General features: G+C 47.5%; 1 protein-coding gene across 1 annotated transcript in view; it reads left to right on the top strand.

Moving 5' to 3' along the window:
- The window catches only part of GBA2 (glucosylceramidase beta 2), a 164556-nt gene that overhangs the window by 56986 nt on the left and 88718 nt on the right, over positions 1-18852 (top strand). Inside the window, exon 4 of the mRNA XM_088464578.1 lies at positions 8860-8975. Coding sequence (XP_088320704.1) covers positions 8860-8975 — 116 coding nt within the window. The remainder of the gene's footprint in view (positions 1-8859; positions 8976-18852) is intronic.

Below are 18852 nucleotides of genomic sequence, written 5' to 3'. Positions count from 1 at the left end.
CAGATCATCCGTGCTCAGACACCGCTATAGGTAACTGTGTGTACATGTAGGTATTACAGCGTGATAATGGCTCAGATCATCCGTGCACAGACACTGCTATAGGTAACTGTGTGTACATGTAGGTATTATAGTGTGATAATGGCTCAGATCATCCGTGCACAGACACCGCTATAGGTAACTGTGTGTACATGTAGGTATTATAGTGTGATAATGGCTCAGATCATCCGTGCACAGACAACGCTATAGGTAACTGTGTGGACGTGTGACAAGTCAGAGCTGGTTAGAACACAGTAGCTGTAACGTTGCCCTCAGCAACACAAAAGTAGTGTATGTACATATCCTATTTATTAGGTGACATCCCCAGGCCTATGACAGAGCAGTCTGGTAGCACCATGGCTCCCGCACCCTGCCTGGCTCGTGTTGAGTCAGCTTCTGCCCTGTCATTGGCAGAGACGGCCATTGGCACAGTACAGAGCACGTTACTGTTACTGGTGACAGGTGCACTATAATGGAGGTACACAGAAGAGACGGCCAGTGGCGCAGTACAGAGCACGTTACTGTTACTGGTGACAGGTGCACTATAATGGAGGTACACAGAAGAGACGGCCAGTGACGCAGTACAGAGCACGTTACTGGTGACAGGTGCACTATAATGGAGGTACACAGAAGAGACGGCCAGTGGCGTAGTACAGAGCACGTTACTGTTACTGGTGACAGGTGCACTATAATGGAGGTACACAGAAGAGACGGCCAGTGGCGCAGTACAGAGCACGTTACTGTTACTGGTGACAGGTGCACTATAATGGAGGTACACAGAAGAGACGGCCAGTGGCGTAGTACAGAGCACGTTACTGTTACTGGTGACAGGTGCACTATAATGGAGGTACACAGAAGAGACGGCCATTGGCGCAGTACAGAGCGCATTACTGTTACTGGTGACAGGTGCACTATAATGAAGGTACACAGAAGAGACGGCCATTGGCACAGTACAGAGCACGTTACTGTTACTGGTGACAGGTGCACTATAATGGAGGTACACAGAAGAGACGGTCAGTGGCGCAGTACAGAGCACATTACTGTTACTGGTGACAGGTGCACTATAATGGAGGTACACAGAAGAGACGGCCATTGGCACAGTACAGAGCGCATTACTGTTACTGGTGACAGGTGCACTATAATGAAGGTACACAGAAGAGACGGCCATTGGCACAGTACAGAGCACGTTACTGTTACTGGTGACAGGTGCACTATAATGGAGGTACACAGAAGAGACGGTCAGTGGCGCAGTACAGAGCACATTACTGTTACTGGTGACAGGTGCACTATAATGGAGGTACACAGAAGAGACGGTCAGTGGCGCAGTACAGAGCACATTACTGTTACTGGTGACAGGTGCACTATAATGGAGGTACACAGAAGAGACTGTCAGTGGCGCAGTACAGAGCACATTACTGTTACTGGTGACAGGTGCATTATAATGGAGGTACACAGAAGAGACGGCAGCAGTTAGTGGTTAGTGTACAGAGTGCTGTTGCTGTGACTCCTGCTGATGAGGGCAGAGTACATAGTGAAGGACAGATAATACATAAGCCATGATATGTCACACAGAGATAACGTTTAGTGTCCTGCACTTTGTACACCATTGGGCTCCAGGATGGTTGTTTTGGATATAAAATGATATGTATATAATAAGCGAGAGAGCATGTCAGTCTGTCTGTCTATCTGTCCTTTATGCATGCACAGAGGTTTGGACCTAGCTCCAACAAATTTGGCATGGTGGTGTAATGTGACCAAGATTAGGTTTGAATTTCGTCAGGGCCGCACACTGTCACAGAATCCCTAAAAATGGGGACATACTTAAATTACACAGGTTCAGAGGAAACTGACAGTCTGCCAAAAACCTGTGAGAAAGCTACAATAGTATAATTTTGCCCTCAGTCTTAGCAAACTTGGTGACTCATGCATATTCATATTAAATCCAGAGCCTCTGTGTTTGCATGCAAGGGCGTAACTAGAACTTTGTGGGCCACATAGCAAGATCTTGACAGGGCCCCCCCTAGCAGTAAAAAAAAATGAAAATACACACACATTTGCACCCACACAGAGCCCATTCATTTTATATCACACTGACCCCATGCAGGTTATGCCACACAGAGCCCATTCATTTTATATCACACAGGTTATGCCACACAGAGCCCATTCGGGTTATGCCACACAGAGCCCATTCGGGTTATGCCACACAGAGCCCATTCGGGTTATGTCATACAGAGCCCATTCAGGTTATGTCACACAGAGCCCATTCAGGTTATGTCACACAGAGCCCATTCATTTTATATCACACAGAGCCCATTCAGGTTATGCCACACAGAGCCCATTCAGGCTATGCCACACAGAGACCATTCAGGTTATGTCACACAGAGCCCATTCATTTTATATCACACAGAGCCCATTCAGGTTATGTCACACAGAGCCCATTCAGGTTATGTCACACAGAGCCCATTCAGGTTATGCCACACAGAGCCCATTCAGGTTATGCCACACAGAGCCCATTCAGGTTATGCCACACAGAGCCCATTCAGGTTATGTCACACAGAGCCCATTCATTTTATATCACACAGAGCCCATTCGGGTTATGTCATACAGAGCCCATTCAGGTTATGTCACACAGAGCCCATTCAGGTTATGTCACACAGAGCCCATTCATTTTATATCACACAGAGCCCATTCAGGTTATGCCACACAGAGCCCATTCAGGTTATGTCACACAGACCTCATTCAGGTTATGCCACACAGAGCCCATTAATTTTATATCACACGCCCCATTTAGGTTATGCCACAGTAATACCCCTGGTACACATCATACCATGCAGTAGTAGTGCCCCTTGCACATTATACCACACAGTAATGCCCTTTACACATAATGTCACATAGTAGCAGTCAGGGCCATAACTAGAAAGGTGCGGCCGGTGCACCTGCACAGAGCGCACATGCCCTATTGGCGGAACTGTCCGCCTCCACCTGCGATCACCCCCTCTGATCTGCCGCATCCGCCTGCTGTAATGTATAATAGTAGCGGTGTGTCTGGTAGATGGAGGTGTTCCCGGAATATACTGTGAGGAGACAAGGGAAAAGGACTTCTAGGACTTGCCTGCATGTTGAAAAGAGTTAACCCCATGACCCAGTTCTGTGTTCTTAAATTGAAGCCCTCAGTCTGCATAAGTCTCATACAGGGAGTTTGTCAGCAGCAGACAGCAAGGGAGTGTTCCTGTTACAAAGCCCTCCTCCTTCCTCTCTGTTACAGCTGCCATTGCTGGCCAGGTAGGGAGGAAATATACAGCAGCTCTGTGTGCTCTGCTGCAGCTGCCATTGCTGGCCAGGTAGGGAGGAGATATGCAGCAGCTGTGTGCTCTGCTACAGCTGTCATTGCTGACCAGGTAGGGAGGAGATATACAGCAGCTCTATGTGCTCTGCTACAGCTGCCATTGCTGGCCAGGTAGGGAGGAGATATGCAGCAGCTGTGTGTGCCCTGCTACAGCTGTCATTGCTGGCCAGGTAGGGAGGAGATATATATAGAGCAGCTCTGTGTGCCCTGCTACAGCTGCCATTGCTGGCCAGGTAGGGAGGAGATATACAGCAGCTCTGTGTGCCCTGCTACAGCTGCCATTGCTGGCCAGGTAGGGAGGAGATATACTGCAGCTCTGTGTGCCCTGCTACAGCTGTCATTGCTGGCCAGGTAGGGAGGAGATATATATATAGAGCAGCTCTGTGTGCCCTGCTACAGCTGCCATTGCTGGCCAGGAAGGGAGGAGATATACAGCAGCTCTGTGTGCCCTGCTACAGCTGCCATTGCTGGCCAGGTAGGGAGGAGATATGCAGCAGCTGTGTGCCCTGCTACAGCTGTCATTGCTGGCCAGGTAGGGAGGAGATATACTGCAGCTCTGTGTGCCCTGCTACAGCTGTCATTGCTGGCCTGGTAGGGAGGACATATAGAGCAGCTCTGTGTGCCCTGGTACAGCTGTCATTGCTGGCCAGGTAGGGAGGAGATATACAGCAGCTCTGTGTGCTCTGCTACAGCTGCCATTGCTGGCCAGGTAGGGAGGAGATATACAGCAGCTCTGTGTGCCCTGCTACAGCTGTCATTGCTGGCCAGGTAAAGAGGAGATATACAGCATCTCTGTGTGCCCTGCTACAGCTGCCATTGCTGGCCAGTTAGGAAGGAGATATACAGCAGCTGGAAAAGACTTTGCTGAGCTCTGAGTGGAATATAATGATATAACCCTGCTTACTCTGTGCTGGATTTCTGTGTCTCCATGAATAAAGTTCATCTTGCTTTCATTATAACCCGCTCCACTGTGTGATCCCTGAACCCCAGGATACCCAGGTCACCTGGTATCCTCACATATACATCTATCTGCCATCTGGTAGACGTTGGCGGAATATACATCTATCTGCCATCTGGTAGACTGAGGTGTTCCAGGTATATACATCTATCTGCCATCAGGTAGACTGAGGTGTTCCCGGAATATACGTTATCTGCCATCTGGTAGACGGAGGTGTTCCCGGAAAATATACATCTATCTGCCATCTGGTAGATGGAGGTGTTCCCGGTATATACGTCTATCTGCCATCTGGTAGATGGAGGTGTTCCCGGTATATACGTCTATCTGGTAGACGGAGGTGTTCCCGGTATATATGTCTATCTGCCATCTGGTAGACGGAGGTGTTCCCGGTATATACGTCGTATCTGCCATCTGGTAGACGAAGGTGTTCCCGGTATATACGTCGTATCTGCCATCTGGTAGACGGAGGTGTTCCCGGTATATACGTCTATCTGCCATCTGGTAGACGGAGGTGTTCCCGGTATATACGTCGTATCTGCCATCTGGTAGACGGAGGTGTTCCCAGTATATACGTCTATCTGCCATCTGGTAGACGGAGGTGTTCCCGGTATATACGTCTATCTGCCATCTGGTAGATGGAGGTGTTCCCGGTATATAAGTCATATCTGCCATCTGGTAGACTGAGGTGTTCCCGGATACATCTATCTGCCATCAGGTAGACGGAGGTGTTCCCGGTATATACGTCTATCTGCCATCTGCTAGACGGAGGTGTTCCCGGTATATACGTCTATCTGCCATCTGGTAGACGGAGGTGTTCCCAGAATGTACGTCTATCTGCCATCTGGTAGACGGAGGTGTTCCCGTTATATACGTCTATCTGCCATCTGGTAGACGGAGGTGTTCCCGGTATATACGTCTATCTGCCATCTGGTAGACGGAGGTGTTCCCGGTATATACGTCTATCTGCCATCTGGTAGACGGAGGTGTTCCCGGTATATACGTCTATCTGCCATCTGGTAGACGGAGGTGTTCCCGGTATATACGTCTATGTGGTAGACGGAGGTGTCCCCGGTATATACGTCTATCTGCCATCTGGTAGGCGGAGGTGTTCCCGGTATATATTTCTATCTGCCATCTGGTAGACGTTGGCGGAATATACATCTATCTGCCATCTGGTAGACGAAGGTGTTCCCGGTATATACGTCGTATCTGCCATCTGGTAGACGAAGGTGTTCCCGGTATATACGTCGTATCTGCCATCTGGTAGACGGAGGTGTTCCCGGTATATACGTCTATCTGCCATCTGGTAGACGGAGGTGTTCCCGGTATATACGTCTATCTGCCATCTGCTAGACGGAGGTGTTCCCGGTATATACGTCTATCTGCCATCTGGTAGACGGAGGTGTTCCCGGTATATACGTCTATCTGCGATCTGGTAGACGGAGGTGTTCCCGGTATATACGTCTATCTGCCATCTGGTAGACGGAGGTGTTCCCGGTATATACGTCTATGTGGTAGACGGAGGTGTCCCCGGTATATACGTCTATCTGCCATCTGGTAGGCGGAGGTGTTCCCGGTATATATTTCTATCTGCCATCTGGTAGACGTTGGCGGAATATACATCTATCTGCCATCTGGTAGACGAAGGTGTTCCCGGTATATACGTCGTATCTGCCATCTGGTAGACGAAGGTGTTCCCGGTATATACGTCGTATCTGCCATCTGGTAGACGGAGGTGTTCCCGGTATATACGTCTATCTGCCATCTGGTAGACGGAGGTGTTCCCGGTATATACGTCTATCTGCCATCTGCTAGACGGAGGTGTTCCCGGTATATACGTCTATCTGCCATCAGGTAGATGGAGGTGTTCCCGGTATATACGTCTATCTGCCACCTGGTAGACGGAGGTGTTCCCGGTATATACGTCTATCTGCCATCTGGTAGACGGAGGTGTTCCCGGTATATACGTCTATCTGCCATCTGGTAGACGGAGGTGTTCCCGGTATATACGTCTATGTGGTAGACGGAGGTGTTCCCGGTATATACGTCTATCTGGTAGACGGAGGTGTTCCCGGTATATACGTCTATGTGGTAGACGGAGGTGTTCCCGGTATATACGTCTATCTGGTAGACGGAGGTGTTCCCGGTATATACGTCTATCTGGTAGAAGGAGGTGTTCCCGGTATATACGTCTATCTGCCATCTGGTAGACGGAGGTGTTCCCGGTATATACGTCTATCTGCCATCTGGTAGACGGAGGTGTTCCCGGAATATACGTCTATCTGCCATCTGGTAGACGGAGGTGTTCCCGGTATATACGTCTATCTGCCATCTGGTAGACGGAGGTGTTCCCGGTATATACGTCTATCTGCCATCTGGTAGACGGAGGTGTTCCCGGTATATACGTCTATCTGCCATCTGGTAGACGGAGGTGTTCCCGGTATATACGTCTATCTGCCATCTGGTAGACGGAGGTGTTCCCGGTATATACGTCTATGTGGTAGACGGAGGTGTTCCCGGTATATACGTCTATGTGGTAGACGGAGGTGTTCCCGGTATATACGTCTATGTGGTAGACGGAGGTGTTCCCGGTATATACGTCTATCTGCCATCTGGTAGACGGAGGTGTTCCCGGTATATACGTCTATCTGCCATCTGCTAGACGGAGGTGTTCCCGGTATATACGTCTATCTGCCATCAGGTAGATGGAGGTGTTCCCGGTATATACGTCTATCTGCCACCTGGTAGACGGAGGTGTTCCCGGTATATACGTCTATCTGCCATCTGGTAGACGGAGGTGTTCCCGGTATATACGTCTATCTGCCATCTGGTAGACGGAGGTGTTCCCGGTATATACGTCTATGTGGTAGACGGAGGTGTTCCCGGTATATACGTCTATCTGGTAGACGGAGGTGTTCCCGGTATATACGTCTATGTGGTAGACGGAGGTGTTCCCGGTATATACGTCTATCTGGTAGACGGAGGTGTTCCCGGTATATACGTCTATCTGGTAGAAGGAGGTGTTCCCGGTATATACGTCTATCTGCCATCTGGTAGACGGAGGTGTTCCCGGTATATACGTCTATCTGCCATCTGGTAGACGGAGGTGTTCCCGGAATATACGTCTATCTGCCATCTGGTAGACGGAGGTGTTCCCGGTATATACGTCTATCTGCCATCTGGTAGACGGAGGTGTTCCCGGTATATACGTCTATCTGCCATCTGGTAGACGGAGGTGTTCCCGGTATATACGTCTATCTGCCATCTGGTAGACGGAGGTGTTCCCGGTATATACGTCTATCTGCCATCTGGTAGACGGAGGTGTTCCCGGTATATACGTCTATGTGGTAGACGGAGGTGTTCCCGGTATATACGTCTATGTGGTAGACGGAGGTGTTCCCGGTATATACGTCTATGTGGTAGACGGAGGTGTTCCCGGTATATACGTCTATCTGGTAGACGGAGGTGTTCCCGGTATATACGTCTATCTGGTAGACGGAGGTGTTCCCGGTATATACGTCTATCTGGTAGAAGGAGGTGTTCCCGGTATATACGTCTATCTGGTAGACGGAGGTGTCCCCGGTATATACGTCTATCTGGTAGACGGAGGTGTCCCCTGTATATACGTCTATCTGGTAGACGGAGGTGTTCCCGGTATATACGTCTATCTGCCATCTGGTAGACGGAGGTGTTCCCGGTATATACGTCTATCTGGTAGACGGAGGTGTCCCAGCACACAGTATGATTCAGCACTTCTGTTTTACTTTGCAGGCATAATACATTGTTCTTGAAAAACTAAGGTCTGGCCCATCCAATTTCATATTGTTGTGTCCAGAACAGCTGGATCTAGGTCCTTTCATGTCCTGAAGAACTTGGAGCAGTAAATTCTGGCGTCTGCCTTCTGCCCAGTTTTTATCACAGATCCAACCATTTGGGGTAAATAATCCAGGGACACCAGCGCCTCTAACACCGGGTGTACGGGATTATATACTGCATCTTCTGTCCAGTAGGTGGGTGGCTTCATGCTGGACGTTGCTAAAGGAACATATTCCGTAAATATCTTCCAGTACAATATCATTAATAACAGAAGGGTTGTATATTGGTAACTAGCTGTCAGGTTGTATTTAAGGGTTGAAATAAATAAGGTGTCTTTGGCCTAGATATGAGGGATAGTACCCACATTGCCCCCATGTCCACAGCTAGAAGCTGCTCCATTCTACTGGGTGTATTCCGAACAGTGTGACAGCAGGATCCCCATAGGTGGTGTTGTCCTCATCCACAAGAGCCGCTCTGCGATGTAACATTCCCTATATGGTGACATAGTCCTTATCCACAAGAGCCGCTCTGCCATGTAACATTCCCTATATGGTGCCATAGTCCTCATCCACAAGAGCCGCTCTGCCATGTGACATTCCCTATATGGTGACATAGTCCTCATCCACAAGAGCCGCTCTGCCATGTAACATTCCCTATATGGTGACATAGGGGATCTCCCACTGACTGTAAGTGTCTCTTCCAGGGGCTCCTCTTGGCGGAATCGGGGGAGGAACCATCACACGTAGCTGGCGTGGAGAATTCTGTCGCTGGCAGCTGAATCCGGGTCTTTACCACTACAAGACGGTTACAGAAAACCAGGTGATTTGAGCGTGTATGGCAGCGTCACTACCACACTTAGGCCTGAAGTACTGGGGGGGTAGTAGATGTCACATCTGTAATACGCTTCTATCACTGCAGAGAGGGCGAGTGAGGGTCTCAGAATAATGATGTCTAATGATGATCACTTGTGTCAGAGTTTATAATGCAAGCGTCCATGTCTGGGGATAATGTCTTTTATTCAGGCTGCAACCATTATACTGGAGACTTACAGTGCAGTCTATAACTGGGGGCGTGCGATCAGCACTAGGTGCTAGTACACCTCCGCACGCTGCCATAATGCACCTATGAGCAGGTGCTCGCTGCACACACTTACTAATGCTTTTGGAAACCCCCATGGCACAGACACACTGTTTAGTTGGCACCTATAAAGGAAGGAGGCGCATTTATAGCATGTCTATAATACTCCAGCAAATATACCAATGACTATTTCATAAGTAATAATAATAACTCATTAATGCGCCACTAACAAACTCCCACTTTCCCAAAGTATCACAATCTCATCATATCAACAAATGTGCATGTTACATCATCAAACACACTATGTCTATCTGTCTTATGTGTTTGTGTCCAGGAAAGACAGATATTGTTCTACAATTTGTTATAATTACTGATATATAAAATGTACAGGTTATTTGCAGAAAAAGAAAAACACGTAACGATAACTATTGTAATAAACGTAGAGACGTAGTGATGTAGAGTGTTACACATAAGTGTCTCAGTGCTGCTCTCATTCCCTCACCTGTATTCTGTGTGTTACCCCAGAGACGTAGTGATGTAGAGTGTTACACATAAGTGTCTCAGTGCTGCTCTCATTCCCTCACCTGTATTCTGTGTGTTACCCCAGAGACGTAGTGATGTAGAGTGTTACACATAAGTGTCTCAGTGCTGCTCTCATTCCCTCACCTGTATTCTGTGTGTTACCCCAGAGACGTAGTGATGTAGAGTGTTACACATAAGTGTCTCAGTGCTGCTCTCATTCCCTCACCTGTATTCTGTGTGTTACCCCAGAGACGTAGTGATGTAGTGATGTAGAGTGTTACACATAAGTATCTCAGTGCTGCACTCATTCCCTCACCTGTATTCTGTGTGTTACCCCAGAGACATAGTGATGTAGAGTGTTACACATAAGTGTCTCAGTGCTGCACTCAGTCCCTCACCTGTATTCTGTGTGTTACCCCAGAGACGTAGTGATGTAGAGACGTAGAGTGTTACACATAAGTGTCTCAGTGCTGCTCTCATTCCCTCACCTGTATTCTGTGTGTTACCCCAGAGACGTAGTGATGTAGAGTGTTACACATAAGTGTCTCAGTGCTGCTCTCATTCCCTCACCTGTATTCTGTGTGTTACCCCAGAGACGTAGTGATGTAGAGATGTAGAGTGTTACACATAAGTGTCTCAGTGCTGCTCTCATTCCCTCACCTGTATTCTGTGTGTTACCCCAGAGACGTAGTGATGTAGTGATGTAGAGTGTTACACATAAGTGTCTCAGTGCTGCTCTCATTCCCTCACCTGTATTCTGTGTGTTACCCCAGAGACGTAGTGATGTAGAGTGTTACACATAAGTGTCTCAGTGCTGCTCTCATTCCCTCACCTGTATTCTGTGTGTTACCCCAGAGACGTAGTGATGTAGAGTGTTACACATAAGTGTCTCAATGCTGCTCTCATTCCCTCACCTGTATTCTGTGTGTTACCCCAGAGACGTAGTGATGTAGAGATGTAGAGTGTTACACATAAGTGTCTCAGTGCTGCTCTCATTCCCTCACCTGTATTCTGTGTGTTACCCCAGAGACGTAGTGATGTAGAGTGTTACACATAAGTGTCTCAGTGCTGCTCTCATTCCCTCACCTGTATTCTGTGTGTTACCCCAGAGACGTAGTGATGTAGAGATGTAGAGTGTTACACATAAGTGTCTCAGTGCTGCACTCATTCCCTCACCTGTATTCTGTGTGTTACCCCAGAGACGTAGTGATGTAGAGATGAAGAGTGTTACACATAAGTGTCTCAGTGCTGCTCTCATTCCCTCACCTGTATTCTGTGTGTTACCCCAGAGACGTAGTGATCTAGAGTGTTACACATAAGTGTCTCAGTGCTGCTCTCATTCCCTCACCTGTATTCTGTGTGTTACCCCAGAGACGTAGTGATGTAGAGTGTTACACATAAGTGTCTCAGTGCTGCACTCATTCCCTCACCTGTATTCTGTGTGTTACCCCAGAGACGTAGTGATGTAGAGTGTTACACATAAGTGTCTCAGTGCTGCTCTCATTCCCTCACCTGTATTCTGTGTGTTACCCCAGAGACGTAGTGATGTAGAGATGTAGAGTGTTACACATAAGTGTCTCAGTGCTGCACTCATTCCCTCACCTGTATTCTGTGTGTTACCCCAGAGACGTAGTGATGTAGAGATGTAGAGTGTTACACATAAGTGTCTCAATGCTGCTCTCATTCCCTCACCTGTATTCTGTGTGTTACCCCAGAGACGTAGTGATGTAGAGTGTTACACATAAGTGTCTCAGTGCTGCTCTCATTCCCTCACCTGTATTCTGTGTGTTACCCCAGAGACGTAGTGATGTAGAGTGTTACACATAAGTGTGTCAGTGCTGCTCTCATTCCCTCACCTGTATTCTGTGTGTTACCCCAGAGACGTAGTGATGTAGAGATGTAGAGTGTTACACATAAGTGTCTCAGTGCTGCACTCATTCCCTCACCTGTATTCTGTGTGTTACCCCAGAGACGTAGTGATGTAGTGATGTAGAGTGTTACACATAAGTGTCTCAGTGCTGCACTCATTCCCTCACCTGTATTCTGTGTGTTACCCCAGAGACGTAGTGATGTAGAGTGTTACACATAAGTGTCTCAGTGCTGCTCTCATTCCCTCACCTGTATTCTGTGTGTTACCCCAGAGACGTAGTGATGTAGAGTGTTACACATAAGTGTGTCAGTGCTGCACTCATTCCCTCACCTGTATTCTGTGTGTTACCCCAGAGACGTAGTGATGTAGAGACGTAGAGTGTTACACATAAGTGTCTCAGTGCTGCTCTCATTCCCTCACCTGTATTCTGTGTGTTACCCCAGAGACGTAGTGATGTAGAGATGTAGAGTGTTACACATAAGTGTCTCAGTGCTGCACTCATTCCCTCACCTGTATTCTGTGTGTTACCCCAGAGACGTAGAGACGTAGAGTGTTACACATAAGTGTCTCAGTGCTGCTCTCATTCCCTCACCTGTATTCTGTGTGTTACCCCAGAGACGTAGTGATGTAGAGACGTAGAGTGTTACACATAAGTGTCTCAGTGCTGCTCTCATTCCCTCACCTGTATTCTGTGTGTTACCCCAGAGACGTAGTGATGTAGAGTGTTACACATAAGTGTCTCAGTGCTGCTCTCATTCCCTCACCTGTATTCTGTGTGTTACCCCAGAGACGTAGTGATGTAGAGACTTAGAGCGTTACACATAAGTGTCTCAGTGCTGCTCTCATTCCCTCACCTGTATTCTGTGTGTTACCCCAGAGACGTAGTGATGTAGTGATGTAGAGTGTTACACATAAGTGTCTCAGTGCTGCTCTCATTCCCTCACCTGTATTCTGTGTGTTACCCCAGAGACTTAGTGATGTAGAGACGTAGAGTGTTACACATAAGTGTGTCAGTGCTGCTCTCATTCCCTCACCTGTATTCTGTGTGTTACCCCAGAGACGTAGTGATGTAGAGATGTAGAGTGTTACACATAAGTGTCTCAGTGCTGCACTCATTCCCTCACCTGTATTCTGTGTGTTACCCCAGAGACGTAGTGATGTAGTGATGTAGAGTGTTACACATAAGTGTGTCAGTGCTGCTCTCATTCCCTCACCTGTATTCTGTGTGTTACCCCAGAGACGTAGTGATGTAGAGTGTTACACATAAGTGTGTCAGTGCTGCTCTCATTCCCTCACCTGTATTCTGTGTGTTACCCCAGAGACGTAGTGATGTAGAGACGTAGAGTGTTACACATAAGTGTCTCAGTGCTGCTCTCATTCCCTCACCTGTATTCTGTGTGTTACCCCAGAGACGTAGTGATGTAGAGTGTTACACATAAGTGTGTCAGTGCTGCTCTCATTCCCTCACCTGTATTCTGTGTGTTACCCCAGAGACGTAGTGATGTAGAGACGTAGAGTGTTACACATAAGTGTCTCAGTGCTGCTCTCATTCCCTCACCTGTATTCTGTGTGTTACCCCAGAGACGTAGTGATGTAGAGTGTTACACATAAGTGTGTCAGTGCTGCACTCATTCCCTCACCTGTATTCTGTGTGTTACCCCAGAGACGTAGTGATGTAGTGATGTAGAGTGTTACACATAAGTGTCTCAGTGCTGCTCTCATTCCCTCACCTGTATTCTGTGTGTTACCCCAGAGACGTAGTGACGTAGAGTGTTACACATAAGTGTCTCAGTGCTGCTCTCATTCCCTCACCTGTATTCTGTGTGTTACCCCAGAGACGTAGTGATGTAGAGTGTTACACATAAGTGTGTCAGTGCTGCTCTCATTCCCTCACCTGTATTCTGTGTGTTACCCCAGAGACGTAGTGATGTAGAGACGTAGTGATGTAGAGATGTAGAGTGTTACACATAAGTGTCTCAGTGCTGCTCTCATTCCCTCACCTGTATTCTGTGTGTTACCCCAGAGATGTAGTGATGTAGAGACGTAGAGTGTTACACATAAGTGTGTCAGTGCTGCACTCATTCCCTCACCTGTATTCTGTGTGTTACCCCAGAGACGTAGTGATGTAGAGTGTTACACATAAGTGTGTCAGTGCTGCACTCATTCCCTCACCTGTATTCTGTGTGTTACCCCAGAGACGTAGTGATGTAGAGACGTAGAGTGTTACACATAAGTGTGTCAGTGCTGCTCTCATTCCCTCACCTGTATTCTGTGTGTTACCCCAGAGACGTAGTGATGTAGAGACGTAGAGTGTTACACATAAGTGTGTCAGTGCTGCACTCATTCCCTCACCTGTATTCTGTGTGTTACCCCAGAGACGTAGTGATGTAGAGTGTTACACATAAGTGTCTCAGTGCTGCTCTCATTCCCTCACCTGTATTCTGTGTGTTACCCCAGAGACGTAGTGATGTAGAGTGTTACACATAAGTGTCTCAGTGCTGCACTCATTCCCTCACCTGTATTCTGTGTGTTACCCCAGAGACGTAGTGATGTAGTGATGTAGAGTGTTACACATAAGTGTCTCAGTGCTGCTCTCATTCCCTCACCTGTATTCTGTGTGTTACCCCAGAGACGTAGTGATGTAGAGTGTTACACATAAGTGTCTCAGTGCTGCACTCATTCCCTCACCTGTATTCTGTGTGTTACCCCAGAGACGTAGTGATGTAGAGTGTTACACATAAGTGTCTCAGTGCTGCACTCATTCCCTCACCTGTATTCTGTGTGTTACCCCAGAGACGTAGTGATGTAGAGTGTTACACATAAGTGTCTCAGTGCTGCTCTCATTCCCTCACCTGTATTCTGTGTGTTACCCCAGAGACGTAGTGATGTAGAGTGTTACACATAAGTGTGTCAGTGCTGCACTCATTCCCTCACCTGTATTCTGTGTGTTACCCCAGAGACGTAGAGACGTAGAGTGTTACACATAAGTGTGTCAGTGCTGCACTCATTCCCTCACCTGTATTCTGTGTGTTACCCCAGAGACGTAGTGATGTAGAGTGTTACACATAAGTGTCTCAGTGCTGCTCTCATTCCCTCACCTGTATTCTGTGTGTTACCCCAGAGACGTAGTGATGTAGAGTGTTACACATAAGTGTCTCAGTGCTGCTCTCATTCCCTCATCTGTATTCTGTGTGTTACCCCAGAGACGTAGTGATGTAGAGTGTTACACATAAGTGTCTCAGTGCTGCTCTCATTCCCTCACCTGTATTCTGTGTGTTACCCCAGAGACGTAGTGATGTAGAGTGTTACACATAAGTGTCTCAGTGCTGCACTCATTCCCTCACCTGTATTCTGTGTGTTACCCCAGAGACGTAGTGATGTAGAGTGTTACACATAAGTGTCTCAGTGCTGCACTCATTCCCTCACCTGTATTCTGTGTGTTACCCCAGAGACGTAGTGATGTAGAGTGTTACACATAAGTGTCTCAGTGCTGCTCTCATTCCCTCACCTGTATTCTGTGTGTTACCCCAGAGACGTAGTGATGTAGAGTGTTACACATAAGTGTCTCAGTGCTGCACTCATTCCCTCACCTGTATTCTGTGTGTTACCCCAGAGACGTAGTGATGTAGAGTGTTACACATAAGTGTCTCAGTGCTGCTCTCATTCCCTCACCTGTATTCTGTGTGTTACCCCAGAGACGTAGTGATGTAGAGATGTAGAGTGTTACACATAAGTGTCTCAGTGCTGCACTCATTCCCTCACCTGTATTCTGTGTGTTACCCCAGAGACGTAGTGATGTAGAGTGTTACACATAAGTGTCTCAGTGCTGCACTCATTCCCTCACCTGTATTCTGTGTGTTACCCCAGAGACGTAGTGATGTAGAGTGTTACACATAAGTGTGTCAGTGCTGCTCTCATTCCCTCACCTGTATTCTGTGTGTTACCCCAGAGACGTAGTGATGTAGAGTGTTACACATAAGTGTCTCAGTGCTGCACTCATTCCCTCACCTGTATTCTGTGTGTTACCCCAGAGACGTAGTGATGTAGAGTGTTACACATAAGTGTCTCAGTGCTGCACTCATTCCCTCACCTGTATTCTGTGTGTTACCCCAGAGACGTAGTGATGTAGAGTGTTACACATAAGTGTGTCAGTGCTGCTCTCATTCCCTCACCTGTATTCTGTGTGTTACCCCAGAGACGTAGTGATGTAGAGTGTTACACATAAGTGTCTCAGTGCTGCTCTCATTCCCTCACCTGTATTCTGTGTGTTACCCCAGAGACGTAGTGATGTAGAGTGTTACACATAAGTGTGTCAGTGCTGCTCTCATTCCCTCACCTGTATTCTGTGTGTTACCCCAGAGACGTAGTGATGTAGAGTGTTACACATAAGGGTCTCAGTGCTGCTCTCATTCCCTCACCTGTATTCTGTGTGTTACCCCAGAGACGTAGTGATGTAGAGTGTTACACATAAGTGTCTCAGTGCTGCTCTCATTCCCTCACCTGTATTCTGTGTGTTACCCCAGAGACGTAGTGATGTAGAGTGTTACACATAAGTGTCTCAGTGCTGCTCTCATTCCCTCACCTGTATTCTGTGTGTTACCCCAGAGACGTAGTGATGTAGAGATGTAGAGTGTTACACATCAGTGTCTCAGTGCTGCTCTCATTCCCTCACCTGTATTCTGTGTGTTACCCCAGAGACGTAGTGATGTAGAGTGTTACACATAAGTGTCTCAGTGCTGCTCTCATTCCCTCACCTGTATTCTGTGTGTTACCCCAGAGACGTAGTGATGTAGTGATGTAGAGTGTTACACATAAGTGTCTCAGTGCTGCTCTCATTCCCTCACCTGTATTCTGTGTGTTACCCCAGAGACGTAGTGATGTAGAGTGTTACACATAAGTGTCTCAGTGCTGCTCTCATTCCCTCACCTGTATTCTGTGTGTTACCCCAGAGACGTAGTGATGTAGAGATGTAGAGTGTTACACATAAGTGTCTCAGTGCTGCACTCATTCCCTCACCTGTATTCTGTGTGTTACCCCAGAGACGTAGTGATGTAGTGATGTAGAGTGTTACACATAAGTGTCTCAGTGCTGCACTCATTCCCTCACCTGTATTCTGTGTGTTACCCCAGAGACGTAGTGATGTAGAGTGTTACACATAAGTGTCTCAGTGCTGCACTCATTCCCTCACCTGTATTCTGTGTGTTACCCCAGAGACGTAGTGATGTAGAGTGTTACACATAAGTGTCTCAGTGCTGCTCTCATTCCCTCACCTGTATTCTGTGTGTTACCCCAGAGACGTAGTGATGTAGTGATGTAGAGTGTTACACATAAGTGTCTCAGTGCTGCACTCATTCCCTCACCTGTATTCTGTGTGTTACCCCAGAGACGTAGTGATGTAGAGTGTTACACATAAGTGTCTCAGTGCTGCTCTCATTCCCTCACCTGTATTCTGAGTGTTACCCCAGAGACGTAGTGATGTAGAGTGTTACACATAAGTGTGTCAGTGCTGCACTCATTCCCTCACCTGTATTCTGTGTGTTACCCCAGAGACGTAGTGATGTAGAGACGTAGAGTGTTACACATAAGTGTCTCAGTGCTGCTCTCATTCCCTCACCTGTATTCTGTGTGTTACCCCAGAGACGTAGTGATGTAGAGATGTAGAGTGTTACACATAAGTGTCTCAGTGCTGCACTCATTCCCTCACCTGTATTCTGTGTGTTACCCCAGAGACGTAGAGACGTAGAGTGTTACACATAAGTGTCTCAGTGCTGCTCTCATTCCCTCACCTGTATTCTGTGTGTTACCCCAGAGACGTAGTGATGTAGAGACGTAGAGTGTTACACATAAGTGTCTCAGTGCTGCTCTCATTCCCTCACCTGTATTCTGTGTGTTACCCCAGAGACGTAGTGATGTAGAGTGTTACACATAAGTGTCTCAGTGCTGCTCTCATTCCCTCACCTGTATTCTGTGTGTTACCCCAGAGACGTAGTGATGTAGAGACTTAGAGCGTTACACATAAGTGTCTCAGTGCTGCTCTCATTCCCTCACCTGTATTCTGTGTGTTACCCCAGAGACTTAGTGATGTAGAGACGTAGAGTGTTACACATAAGTGTGTCAGTGCTGCTCTCATTCCCTCACCTGTATTCTGTGTGTTACCCCAGAGACGTAGTGATGTAGAGTGTTACACATAAGTGTGTCAGTGCTGCTCTCATTCCCTCACCTGTATTCTGTGTGTTACCCCAGAGACGTAGTGATGTAGAGACGTAGAGTGTTACACATAAGTGTCTCAGTGCTGCTCTCATTCCCTCACCTGTATTCTGTGTGTTACCCCAGAGACGTAGTGATGTAGAGTGTTACACATAAGTGTGTCAGTGCTGCTCTCATTCCCTCACCTGTATTCTGTGTGTTACCCCAGAGACGTAGTGATGTAGAGACGTAGAGTGTTACACATAAGTGTCTCAGTGCTGCTCTCATTCCCTCACCTGTATTCTGTGTGTTACCCCAGAGACGTAGTGATGTAGAGTGTTACACATAAGTGTGTCAGTGCTGCACTCATTCCCTCACCTGTATTCTGTGTGTTACCCCAGAGATGTAGTGATGTAGAGTGTTACACATAAGTGTCTCAGTGCTGCTCTCATTCCCTCACCTGTATTCTGTGTGTTACCCCAGAGACGTAGTGACGTAGAGTGTTACACATAAGTGTCTCAGTGCTGCTCTCATTCCCTCACCTGTATTCTGTGTGTTACCCCAGAGACGTAGTGATGTAGAGACGTAGTGATGTAGAGATGTAGAGTGTTACACATAAGTGTCTCAGTGCTGCTCTCATTCCCTCACCTGTATTCTGTGTGTTACCCCAGAGATGTAGTGATGTAGAGACGTAGAGTGTTACACATAAGTGTGTCAGTGCTGCACTCATTCCCTCACCTGTATTCTGTGTGTTACCCCAGAGACGTAGTGATGTAGAGTGTTACACATAAGTGTGTCAGTGCTGCACTCATTCCCTCACCTGTATTCTGTGTGTTACCCCAGAGACGTAGTGATGTAGAGACGTAGAGTGTTACACATAAGTGTGTCAGTGCTGCTCTCATTCCCTCACCTGTATTCTGTGTGTTACCCCAGAGACGTAGTGATGTAGAGACGTAGAGTGTTACACATAAGTGTGTCAGTGCTGCACTCATTCCCTCACCTGTATTCTGTGTGTTACCCCAGAGACGTAGTGATGTAGAG

Source organism: Taudactylus pleione, unplaced genomic scaffold (assembly GCF_031769625.1).
Source record: "Taudactylus pleione unplaced genomic scaffold, aTauple2 ptg001693l, whole genome shotgun sequence".
NCBI classification, from domain to species: Eukaryota; Metazoa; Chordata; class Amphibia; order Anura; family Myobatrachidae; genus Taudactylus; species Taudactylus pleione.
Note: the sequence above shows the minus strand (reverse complement) of the source record. Positions and strands in the feature narration are given on the sequence as shown.